Raw genomic sequence first — 12500 nt, forward strand, 5'->3', positions numbered from 1 at the left:
CGGTGTTACTTTAAAAAATTGACGCAAATACATAGTGTAGGAGACTAACTAAATATTTCATAAGAGTGTTTCTCGAGATCGAACTTTTTCCATGTCGATATTTATTAATTTATTAAAAAATAAAAATATTTTACTATATTATATACATATATGTGATATCTGAAACTAATTACTTCGAAAAATATCTTCAAAAATCTTAATTAAATCCAATTTTATCTTTTATAATTTTCTGTTACAGTTCTGCACCCTTCTCGTCGCGATCTTTATCCTGGAGATCATAGGCGGTACGATGGGATACGTGATGAGGTCGCGGGTTGCAACAGTCGCCCAGGACAAAATGCTCAAGACGATGTCCAAATACAATGAGAGCAAGGAAATCGAATTCGTCTGGGATAATCTACAACGAGATGTAATGTGCAATTATATACAATTATCGCTTACATTTAATATATTATACGCGATCGAAGAGAAAACTTTGAAATAATGGACTGTATAGAATCCGGGTTTTTTTTTTCTTTTTTTTCGATGGCAACTTTGTTACAAGTTTTTCGCGCTTCGCTTTATGCCTTCCCTATCGTGGGAGCGACGCGATCGTCGCGAGGATATCGTGAACGACAAGCGATTACAAGGGATAATTTCAGTGCACGGCTCTAATTCGTCGTGTGTATAATACATGTGTGTGTGGAGAACCCTCTTCGTGCACGCGCCACGAGGGGGTAGAGTAAATCGATTTTTACGTCGCCGGCTTCCTTGACCACGCTCAACGATCTCGTACGAGATGTCGTACGCGAATGTGTCGCGGGAAATATCACAGATTTGTGTTTTCACGTAAAATATGCCATCGCGATTAACTTTAACCATCTACTGGCTTCTTGCGTGACGTTAATGCACTTATTTCAATTTAATCGCAGTTTGATTGTTGCGGCACGGTTAACGCTTCCGACTGGCTACGCCTGGAGAAACCCTTGTCAGGTATCCCAATGTCGTGCTGTGACGAAACGGTAGGAGCTGTCGGCATGACGAATTGCACTCTAGAATCGCCAAAGCTGCATCATACAGGTTGCATGGACGCGTTTGCGCATTTTGCGGAGAAACATGCGGCCAAAATAGCGGGTGTCGGATTGAGTCTTGGTGCAATTCAGGTATCTTCATCAAGTACAATACAGCTACACAGAATATTTTAAACATATCGTATAGCATTTAAAACAAATAAACTTGAGGTTCTTATATATTTTATTTATATAAAAAAATGAATAATTGGTGTTTTTTATGTTGCAGCTGATAGGAATCTTCCTGTCATCCTATTTAGCCAAGTCAATTAGAAATTCTTACCAAACCATGTAGAGTGCCATGCAAGTGTCAAACGCGCCAAATTTATTGTTAGTGCGTTTATATTTTTAGATTAGACTTAGATAACAATCAAAATTTCCATTAAAATATAGAGCTCGAATATATTCTAATAAACTATCGATCTGACATAGATCTGATATACCGTGAATACATTGTTCTTTTATCATTGTAAAGGTAAACTATTTTTGCTGCGCGTTATATGTACGTGAATTCGCATCGCATATATTTTTAATAAAATATTTTACGTTGTCAAATATTTTGTGATATTGCGTTATTCTTGTATATTTGAAATATACGGTTACCTCCTAATTTATTGCTATTTTTATATTTTTATAAACATGACATATATATAATCATTTATTTTATAAAAATTAATGATTCGGAGGTAAGTCTTCTTTACAAAAAAAAGTTTTTTGCAAACAGTTTTTACGACTTATAAATTACAGAAATAAAAAGAAGTCGAACTATACATCTCTGTGCGAGTCATGTATGTACAATGTATACACATACAATATTAACTTAATCGTTCATATGAATCATACTCGTGTTATTGTTTTGCTTATATATAAACGTAGCAACGAGCGCAAGTGGATATCTCTTTTGTATGTCCATCAACAAAAAAACTTCAGACTCCTTTTGTATCTGATTTCAACATAGTATATTATTACTTTGTCACAATTTAATGTTCATATATATATAATTTTTTAGAGTCCGTCTACAGAATATTTGATTAATTTGGCTTTTTCTTTTTAGAAATTGAAAAAGATATAATAAGAAATAATTTGACACTTTAGTAACAAGAGATTGAATTTAATGCTCCATTATAATTTAATGAATTAAAATGTTCTCTTAAGTTAAATGAATAATAAACGCATTAAAATATTGTGCGTATACTAATTAATGCATGCTAAATACATCATCATATGGTACACAAATTTAAAGATGACATAAGTAGTATAAATATATCTCAGCTGTTGAGATACCCTGTATAAATATTCCGTGTTACAAGAATATATTATATAAAATTATATTAATATAAGAGAAACGTCAAACGCTGACGTTTCATTGACAAGCCACGTGGCGTGTACGCTGCTTTTCCGTGAAATTGTGTGACAATAACATTTATCGCATATCTCTTTAATACACATACATTAGTACGCTCTACCAAAATAGTGCTTTGTCATATCTTTTTTACATTGTCTCAACTTTTTCGTTCCCTCTCTCTCTCTCTTGCTCTTGGAACGTACGTTCTCAAGGAAATTGCCGGCGTCGGTACGTATCGCGCAAAAACGTCGCGGTGCGCGATCGTGTGAGATCGCGTGACGCACGAACAGTCGTCCGTCGTCGTCCGTTTGCATTCGTACGTTTTCGTGGCTCGTTATCGGCCAACAGATAACGGCCGAGCTGACTGATCGGCCGATATCCGGGATCATCATCAACAGTCGGTGCGTCAAGTGCGTTAGGAGTGCGCGAATCCGTTTGCTGTGCACCTGCGTCCGGGAGGAACCTACACGAGCACCAAAATGGCGGCCACGCACCTCGACGTCGGCCTTCGCTGCATCAAGTACCTGTTGTGCGCGGTCAACTCCCTCTTCGTGGTCTGTACCGTATGCGACATCGTCCTCTTGATTTTTTGTCTCTCCTTCATTCATGCTACTCCGCGTTTCAGTTTGCAATTTCTCTCGTATCAATCAATCGTTTTCACCGAAGGATTCGCGATAATCATGATTTCATATATGTAATAAAATCGATGATATTCGATTTCGAAAAATATAATTTCTCATCTTGACGATACTCTATATATATATATATTGATTATAAATGTCAAATTTTATAAATCGTGATAATGAGATGATTTCTTGGAAAAAAGAAAACCAGTTTTTGCCGCAAATTTTTTTATCGGCATCGTAATAAGCTTATCGAAACAGTATTCTTAGAGACTGACACAATACATATATGTGTATTAAGCCCCTCCTGATATGCGTGAAAAGTCTTTGCCAATAATAAGTAACTTCGCGACAAGTCGACGTTCATCATTGTCGTGGAGATCCTTGAAAAATGTTATTACGACGCAATTTCAAGGAGATGCAATTGCGCATAATATCATATAGACTTGTAGACTATACACCACATGTTCATATAATTATCGATTACTGTTATAGCGATAATGCTTATTATAGATATAGATAATGAACCTAAAAACAAGGTTTTGATCCAGTATCAGAAGCATTTTATATAACTACTTGTTATTTTTGACAAAAAAAAAAAAATTATATCGAGTTTACCAAAATAAGACAAAATTTCTCTTAAAGAAAAGTTTTCGTCCTTTTTTTGTGGATACATGTGTGTTATTGTTTATGTATAAGACACGCAGAAAAATAGATTATATATACCATTTAGAAAGAGAGAGAGAGAGAGAGAGAGAGAGAGAGAGAGAGAGAGAGAGAATACGATGATGTATTGAAAAAAATTTTAATTTCGCATTAGAATGCGAAAATATAATAATTTAGAAATTATCTTTATAAATGTGATTCTATGAATTTTATTTGTCACCATTGCAGCTGTTACATTATGTTCTGATAACATATATAACAAATAATTAATCTTGACTCTTGAAAGGTTTACATATGGTCATTTTAATTCCGTCGATATTTTATTAATAAAATATCCCGAAAGCTTTAATCAATAAAAAAAATGTTTAAAATTTAGTTTTTCACTTTGTTGTACATAATCATTTTTTACAGATGTCAAGGAATATAATAAATAAATATTTGTTGATTTTTCAAGTAGGTATCTTGAAACAGTAAAAAATTGCGACAAGACTTATATGTATATATTTGATCAAGAACAGAGTAAACAGATGTATGACATACAAGAGTTAAAAATGATTCATTAGATATTCATTTTCCGCGTATATTCTTTAGCATATACATAGTTTCATAATTTTTCACAATAATATTATACACCGGCAGTATCGATTAAATCAATTCGCCATTTCGGCGAATTAAAAAATCAACTTGAGAGATAACGCGTATCTGATTATTCACTACATCCGTAGCGAAGAAAAATATAACGATAGAGGAAAGAGGATAGTAATGCCTTTTGAGTAATGCTTTTTTACAGAAAGCGAACGGTATGAAGACAAAGCAACTATTTTTTTTTTTGCAATATTAATTAATTTTTTATTATCTATTCCCTTTGTTCTCCGTCATATGCGAAGAAAGCGATATGGGCCATGAAGTTCGAGTTTCATTGTTAGAGAAAATACACTTTCGCAACTGCGGTCGATATTATATAGACAAGGCTATGCACTGCTGAATTATTAGGAATAGGCGTACCTATACAGTCCAACTCAACCTGATTATATACTTTTCAATTAAATAAAGAAGCGATAATCACGTGCTTTCTTCTGTACCGTCTTCTTTGTCGATATACGTAGTATTGTCTTAAAATTCTCGCACACAATTGGCACAAGAACACAAACACAATACATAAATCGATCAATAAATTGCTCGATATAAATAGCATAATGCTGATCATAATATCATCGTCTAGCAAAGTTTGTCAACATTCTTATGTTATTACGACACACTTATAAATAATGCTTATGCATTTATGCAAATTTGTAATTTATCGCTAATACATACAGAAATATATGTATGTGTTTCAAAGAAAAACCAGTAATTCTCTTTTTTTTTCTTAAACATTGACATTCGAAGCTTAACGAAAAGAATCGAAAATTAAAATTTTTTAATAGTTTTATTATAATCTTATACATTTAAGATATAATATTAAATGTTCTAGGAAAATAATTAATATTTTTCAATACGTTGTTACATCTATCTTAGGAACTTTGGTCGCTTATCAGTAGAGATAAATTTACAATCTTGTGATGATGTCGCGCGGCATAATCATATGACTTTAGCAAGGTGGAAAACATACTTCAACATACGAGTAGAACGAAAAATGGTGAAAGTTTACACAAGTTATTGCAACGGTCAATTGCTTTCTGTTTGACATTGTTGTTGAGAGAAAAAAATGTGTTTCGCCTCTTAAACTATATATCGTTTTATTATAAATTTAATAACTTTTCTATCTTACAATTAGTATGATATCTAGTTTTCGATAACTTGTCGACATTTAAAATAGTTTGAATTAGTTTCACAATGAGAACACATAGATTAAAAGGTACGACTTATCGCGTATAGAAATAAAAGTAGCTTACTTTGTAGAATAAGTAGGACTTGTGTGTGTATATAGCGATATAATGTCACATAATAGTAATAAAGGAGTATCACATTTTCTTTCTAATCTCAAAAGTTGATCCAGTATATTGCACGTACAGTTGTTATACAATTAATGCTAAAGATTTAACTGCGTATTATGAAAATAAATCTCGTGCTACAGGACAAAATAAACATATTATGATTGATATATACCTTGCAAATCTGCACATTTATAAATTATCCCTTATAAATTATTACAAATCAAAATGGAATTTATATAACATTAGACAAGATGTGCTAAGAAAATTTTTATAAATATGTAAAGGCTCTTTTCTGTCTCTCTCTCTTTTCTAAACGATTGAAAATGAGCAGCATTTCGCAATTTAATATAATTTGGATTGTAGTATATTGATTATTTTTATTGTTATTATTATAGTTGACGGGGGTAATGATAATATCGGTCGGTACGACAATTTATGCCGTTTACGAGAATTTTTCACACTTCCTGGATCCAAGCTACTTTTCGCCAGCCACGCTTTTGATCGTGGTCGGAATACTAGTCTTTATAATCGCTTTCATGGGATGCTGCGGTGCAATTAGGGAAAGTACCTGCATGGTTCTTGTGGTAAGTGAAACATCTAAATCTTATTTACTTTAAATATCATTTCCTCTGACACATATATTACATTCATTCATGTATAATATTATACTTATAGTTTGCAGTCTTACTGTCGGTTGTTTTGGTGATGGAACTTGCCGCGGCTGTTGCTGCATACAGCCTACAAGATGGTATTAAAGATCTCCTAGCTGAGAAGATCAATCTAACGATGCATCAATATGGAAAGAACAAGGAAGCCACGATTGCAATCGATTTTATGCAATCTAGGGTAAGAGAATTAATTATTTTTATATCAATTGCAACTTATTATGAACTTATAGAATGATATATTATTTTTCTCTAAAAAACACAAAGTAAAACTCTAACAAGTTATATAAAAATTAAAAGACATGATATTGTCGAATATGGCAAATATGAGTATTAGATAGATTCCCTCTGCTAGAATTCCTTTTATTAGTTACTCAAGTATCTCTTCATTTTAGAATTAGTTTTTTTTAACAAAAATGTTTAAAGACATTATTTTGTTGCAAATGTTCAACTTTTAATTTTGTAATTAATCTTCAGGCTGTTATTTATTCAAATAATGTTTGTTTGAAATTTAATAAACAATAAGATTTTAATTATCTGTTTGCTGATGCAAAACTTAACTGCTTAAGAATTCTTCATTTTCAGTACCTTATAACTTTAGAATATTATTGATCTGTTGTTTTATAAATCAGTTTTACAAATTGATAGAAAAATTTGTAGATAAAAAGAAGTACATGTTGTGTCACAAAAACTATTAAAGATGTTATGATATATTATTTAAAAGCGTTTTGAGAAATAATCGATCTTATATAATAATTTTTCTTTATAGTTACGTTGCTGTGGATATAATAGCTATATGGATTGGGACTATGAATCCTTCAATGAAACGAATATGGATGTACCTGATTCTTGCTGTTCATATATAGTGGACGAGATACCTGAATTTCCGGATCGTTGTCAGGGAAAATATCAGGAAGGCTGTATCAGTCGTCTTTCTATTATTGTTCAGCGCAGTGCGTTATACATTGGTACAGGAGCTGTAGCGATTGCTCTTATTCAGGTAAGATTCAATTTTTTTCAACTTAATTTTAATCACATTTTCTGTATGTTAAACTATGAAAACCACAGATTATCACGTAACACATTTGCTGGATAGCATGGAAAATATTTGCTAACATTGAACAATATTAAAGTAGAATATTTTGGAATAAATTGTAATATATGTATATATTTAAGATCTTCAAGTCCATAAATTCTTACAAAGTACATATAAATCTCATTGACATTTCAACTTTGAAATTACTTTATGCTCCAACTTGTCTATTTTATCATTAAAAGCGTAATCTTAAGAATGTAATTTATATAAATAAATAAGTTTGATAATAATTTGTGTCTATTGTTTCTCTCTAGCTAACGGGGATTATGTTCGCGTGTATGCTTGGCCGTGCTATCAGACGTCAAAAAACGGAAAGGGAAAGACGCCGCTGGGAATTACGAGAAAATCTCGTTAACGGTTACGAACCGCTGGGAAAATCGGATCCTTTAACTACGTTTCCCGTAGTGTACATGTCACCAGACTATCCATTGAAAGGCGACAACAAATGTTAATATTCTGATATACAAATTTAATAAGACCAGATATATTTTTATTCCTATTGTTCTCATAAAGAGAATTTTACAAACATAAAAACTGACCAATAATGATTCTATTTTCTATAATACAAATATGTAAAAGTTTATACGAAAACAAATATTTATTTTTTATGCTTTTATGTTTATTTGTGTAATCGAATTCAATGAGTTATTAGCAGAGAAGGAAACCAGTACTTAATACCAAATAATTGTAATTTATATATGTATCATAGATTAATATATTTTCTTAATTATATATACGTAGATACAGACAGTCTAATTATTTTCGGTTTTAAATAATTTGTATTTCAATAATTAGATATTGGAAAATTTTAATTTAAACTTCAAGTGAATTCATTCAAATTAAATTCATTAAATTCAATTAAACGTTATATATATATAATTAGCAATATTTACATAAGAGAAAAAAAAAGTATTCTCTTTAAATATCAATTACTTATTAAATAATAATTATTATTGACACTTGTATATTTCATCAAATTATTATATAGACTGTTGTGAAAGATGTGGATTCTTATTGAATATTATTAATGTGTGCATTGTATTTTCATGCTATGAATAAAATATCTTTGATCTATTTTAATTCTATTTTATTTACACATTATATATTCATTCCGTTGAATGGAAAAAAATGTATTAATTTGATAAGTTATTATTTAAATTATTTTATAGTAATATCACCAGAAGAGTAAAGCTTGCCTCAAAATTTCAGAAGCTTCCTCGTGATGTTCCCCATTTTCGAGATAGGGTGGCGTTAATTCGCGATACGCGAGGCAAACGCGCCTTGACGTGACATCTTGCCGAAGAACGGAATGTTCCCACTGATATCTGTGAAACAAAAATGAAACAATGTAATATTAATTCCATAGGACATAGTATATTTTCCACAAGAGAAATATACCTTGCTGGACCATATAAAATCATGAGTGACCTGGCAGGCATTGGCAATCGTACTACCACATTATCATCAATGTCAATCTGTGTGTTATCATGAATGCCTTTCTCTAGAATGGAATTATAACTTGAAACGCAGTCTAAGTTGTATCGCGTTATTGGACCACGATAAGGAGTCATAGTCAAAACAGCATCGCCAAGAATATTAACAGTCACTATACGTTCTCCCCAAATCCAACAATCATCTATATGAGGATCAATAGAAGCGCCTCGTTCGGGATCATATTCAAGTGAACATTGTTCAACAGTTCTAAAACCATGTAGCAATGGTATTTCCTCAAATTTATTCTGTACAAACTGTGTTGTTTTAGGAAAACCATCAAATATCCCTAATCGTAACTTTCGTTTTTTAAAGTTACATTTTGGTCCAAAATTCTATAAATTGTAGCATTCTAACTTAATACATAAAATATATATATATATATATATATATATATATTTATGTATATATATAAAAATGTATTAATTTTTATAAATATAAATATACCTGTTTTCTTCTACCACTCTGTGAAGTTTGCCAAGGAAGATAATCGAGTGCTTCCATCAGTTTCTTAGCTTCATCTTCGTTTAAAAAATTTAACTGAAACAACATATATACATATTGTGAGTTATATGTTAAAAAACCTATATGCTGCTATAAAATATACAGTAATCTATCGTATCATTTTACTAAATATTACCTTGATATAAACACCAGGATAGTCAATTAAATTTCCATCATGATGTGGATGCCTTTTATATTCATCTATATCCCATCCAGGTGATGATTTATCACAATATGGGCAATAAACGTAAGATTTGTTTTTCTGTAAGATTAAAAATATATTATAAACTGATTAAAAAATTAAACAAAATTAAAAATATATTTATTAAAATTTGTATAATTAAAGTTATAGATAAGTTTTTGTAAAAAAAGATGTCATATATAATACTTTTAATTAGTTTATATTATAATAATTCATATCATATAAAATATATAAAAGAAATATAAAAGCAAAATAAGAAAAACAAAGTGCCTCATCTTTCCACACAAAAAACTGCAAACTGGTTATTCTAGTATTCTATCTAGTTAGAAGCAGATTCAACAGACAGTGTAATACTACATCAAATATATAAAAAGATATTGAATCAAAATAAGAATAACAAAGTGCTTCATCTTTTTATACAAAAAATTGCAAACTGGTTATTCTAGTATTCTATCTAGCTAAAAGTACATAGTTCAACAAACAGAACAGTGCGTATAGCAGACAGCAGATAGAAAAGACAGAAACTTCAGGTAAAATATTCAGATATAAATCAGATATAAATCTTGATTGATTGACATTTTTCAAAGAAGACTTAGTTATGCTTGAGAATATATATTAACATTATCGTATAATAACTATCTTATAAGTAACAAAGTATGTATAAAATATCAGATTCAAAGACAGTTCAAAGATTAGGAAATTGCGTTGATTAAACTTAATGATTCTGAGTAATAAAAATTCAATTAGAAAACATATATGTATATTTATAAAACGATAATATGGAAAGTCCCTGAAATTTATTTAAAATTTTATCATTCTCTATTATAGAAAAGGGAGAATCCCGCGGTCAATTCTGAGAAACTCTAACATCATGCCACACAAATACGTATCTTGATTTAGGTTAGGAATTCTCAGAGTTACCTGTAATACTTCCTTCAGATCCGGCTTCGATATTTTGTATTTAGCCTCACAAATTAAACAAGAGCGTATTCCTTTGCAGCCACACAGTCGAACGGTTTCCATAATGTCCCGTTTTATTTTTTATGTCGAGAAACAAAAACACTGAAAAAACCTGTATAGACCGCAGTGTCGGTAAAGAGTAAACTATAAAATAAACAGTCTGCAAATTTACACACCTGAACTAAGTCGATTATTGACAGTATGTACAGCGAGATATCGCATTGTGATTTATATCGATTCAGAAGAATTTGATTTCTCTCATTATGTAGATGAATTTGAAATTATATTCTTAATGAATTTCGATGAAATATTCATAATAAAGATTTAGCTAATGATCGTTAATAAACACAATGATTTATATTTATTTCATCGATAAAGTAAATAATAAATTGATATTTCTCAGCTGTTCTCTCTCTCTCTCTCTCTCTCTCTCTCTCTCTCTCTCTCTCTCTCTCTTTCTCTCTGCTACTATTAAAAAAAAAATTATTTATGTAAAAAAAGTTAAGATTATATTCCGCGAATCTCTCTTGTTATCGCCCCGTAGGTTGTCTCGGGGCAAGGCTGACGTTATATTTTGATCTATTGATCGTTTTTCTTTCAGTTGTACGTCGCTGTTTGACGCTGCAAAGATGCTGTCGAAGATCTGCTTCATACTTTTGCTGGTGCTTCCTGCTAGTTTGGCCAGTAAATATTTGGACATTTAAATTTTCAATTGATCATTAGAATTTTACAAAATTTTTTTAAAAACATATTAAAATACAAAATACATATCACTTTCACCTTTTTGCCAAATCAGTCAATAAGTAGGTAATATAAAAGTTTTCAATTTATTTTTTCGCAGACGTCAAATGTCCCAACATCATCGGCAGAAATCAGTGGACCTCCGTCCCCGCTGGAGAAGTAAACTATTTAATAGTGCCGATACCTTATGTGATAATACAGCACACAGTCACTCCCGAGTGCAATTCGCGCGAAGCGTGTACAACCCGCGTCGACAACATCCGCGCTTATCATATGGACCAACTTGGCTGGGATGATATCGGTTATTCGTAAGTCATAATAATTATTATCTCACACATTGAACACAAATAAGCACCGCTTCTATATAGCATGACATCATTTGCTTTTTAACATATATAAATATCTAATAACATTAAGAAGTATGCAAGAAATATTATGATTAATGATTGCTTTTTTTTTCCTCTTAAGATTCTTAATCGGTGGCGATGGAAACGTGTACGAGGGATGTGGATGGACACGCGAAGGAGCGCATACATACGGGTATAATAAAAAATCTGTCGGCATAACTTTCATTGGAAATTTCGAAAGTAAGTATCGCAAAAAAATATATATTTTTCATATCATATTTAATATATTTATATACTTTGTTTTTTATGTATCGAATTATTATATTTTTTATTATCCCTTTTATTTTCAGACAAACAGGCCAGCGAGAAAATGTTAAACACTGCGCATCAATTAATTGAGTGTGGCAAATCCCAAGGTATCCTTCGAAGCAACGTACGTGTACTCGGTGCGCGACAAGTACAGGCAACAGCGAGTCCTGGGTATCAACTCTACTTGCAGATTCAAGACTGGTCTGAGTGGAGTAGCGCTCCTTAGAGCGATTACAGCAATGCTAAAGGTTATCGCTTTTAATCCATTTAAATAATAACTATTTTATATCACAGGGAAAATATTTGTTCTTATAATGTTTAAGCTGTCGTAAAACAAATAGAATAGAATATGTTTTTTTTTCTATGTATAAGTATAGGAAAGCTTAAACTTTTTTTAAACAAAGTTTTGGAGAAAGAACTTCTTTGTATCACAATGCTTACTGCTGTTTATTTTAATCCACATCTCTTAAACCTCTTTAAGTCTTATGTCTTCGATAAGATTGTATAGAACATGCCACAAAGCTGTTCTTCAAATAACATCATTATCCTGCGATATATTTTCGCAATT

At 31.3% G+C, this 12500-nt stretch overlaps 4 protein-coding genes across 4 annotated transcripts in view; 3 read left to right on the plus strand and 1 right to left on the minus strand.

The window, feature by feature from the left end:
- LOC140668534 (CD63 antigen-like) overlaps window positions 1-1606 on the plus strand; it is a 4257-nt gene extending 2651 nt beyond the window's left edge. The window contains exons 3-5 of the mRNA XM_072897619.1: window positions 239-409; window positions 912-1142; window positions 1279-1606. Of these exons, the coding sequence (XP_072753720.1) occupies window positions 239-409; window positions 912-1142; window positions 1279-1344 (468 nt within the window). The 3' untranslated portion in view covers window positions 1345-1606. The remainder of the gene's footprint in view (window positions 1-238; window positions 410-911; window positions 1143-1278) is intronic.
- A 1020-nt stretch (window positions 1607-2626) lies between these two features.
- LOC140668533 (CD63 antigen-like) lies at window positions 2627-8110 on the plus strand. The gene is made up of 5 exons (XM_072897618.1): window positions 2627-2948; window positions 6013-6201; window positions 6293-6463; window positions 7052-7282; window positions 7633-8110. The coding sequence occupies exons 1-5, from the start codon at window positions 2874-2876 to the stop codon at window positions 7828-7830; spliced, it is 864 nt and encodes a 287-aa protein (XP_072753719.1). The 5' UTR covers window positions 2627-2873; the 3' UTR covers window positions 7831-8110.
- Window positions 6292-10871, minus strand: LOC140668532 (alpha-ketoglutarate-dependent dioxygenase alkB homolog 4). Its single transcript, XM_072897617.1, has 6 exons — window positions 10712-10871; window positions 10497-10637; window positions 9510-9635; window positions 9317-9409; window positions 8777-9204; window positions 6292-8703 (listed from the first exon to the last, which is right to left on the minus strand). Exons 2-6 carry the CDS (start codon window positions 10596-10598, stop codon window positions 8553-8555), a joined length of 900 nt encoding a protein of 299 aa, XP_072753718.1. The 5' UTR covers window positions 10599-10637; window positions 10712-10871; the 3' UTR covers window positions 6292-8552.
- Window positions 10872-11136: 265 nt separating this feature from the next.
- Window positions 11137-12500, plus strand: part of LOC140668535 (peptidoglycan-recognition protein SA) — a 1434-nt gene continuing 70 nt past the window's right edge. The window contains exons 1-4 of the mRNA XM_072897621.1: window positions 11137-11219; window positions 11377-11584; window positions 11745-11863; window positions 11974-12500. The exon at window positions 11974-12500 is cut by the window's right edge and continues 70 nt beyond it. Of these exons, the coding sequence (XP_072753722.1) occupies window positions 11165-11219; window positions 11377-11584; window positions 11745-11863; window positions 11974-12158 (567 nt within the window). The 5' untranslated portion in view covers window positions 11137-11164 and the 3' untranslated portion in view covers window positions 12159-12500. The remainder of the gene's footprint in view (window positions 11220-11376; window positions 11585-11744; window positions 11864-11973) is intronic.

The sequence above is a fragment of the Anoplolepis gracilipes genome, chromosome 8 (assembly GCF_047496725.1).
Source record: "Anoplolepis gracilipes chromosome 8, ASM4749672v1, whole genome shotgun sequence".
Classification (NCBI taxonomy): Eukaryota; Metazoa; Arthropoda; class Insecta; order Hymenoptera; family Formicidae; genus Anoplolepis; species Anoplolepis gracilipes.

Bases quoted from the DNA above. Each gene is read 5' to 3' on its own strand.
- LOC140668533 (XM_072897618.1), top strand. From the start codon at position 2,874: ATGGCGGCCACGCACCTCGACGTCGGCCTTCGCTGCATCAAGTACCTG. The intron at 2,949-6,012 runs GTCTGTACCGTA...TTATTATTATAG, and splicing joins CGGTCAACTCCCTCTTCGTG to TTGACGGGGGTAATGATAAT. The intron at 6,202-6,292 runs GTAAGTGAAACA...TTATACTTATAG, and splicing joins GTACCTGCATGGTTCTTGTG to TTTGCAGTCTTACTGTCGGT.
- LOC140668532 (XM_072897617.1), bottom strand. From the start codon at position 10,598: ATGGAAACCGTTCGACTGTGTGGCTGCAAAGGAATACGCTCTTGTTTA. The intron at 9,636-10,496 runs GTAACTCTGAGA...TTAATCTTACAG, and splicing joins ATCTGAAGGAAGTATTACAG to AAAAACAAATCTTACGTTTA. The intron at 8,704-8,776 runs GTATATTTCTCT...TTTGTTTCACAG, and splicing joins ATTTTATATGGTCCAGCAAG to ATATCAGTGGGAACATTCCG.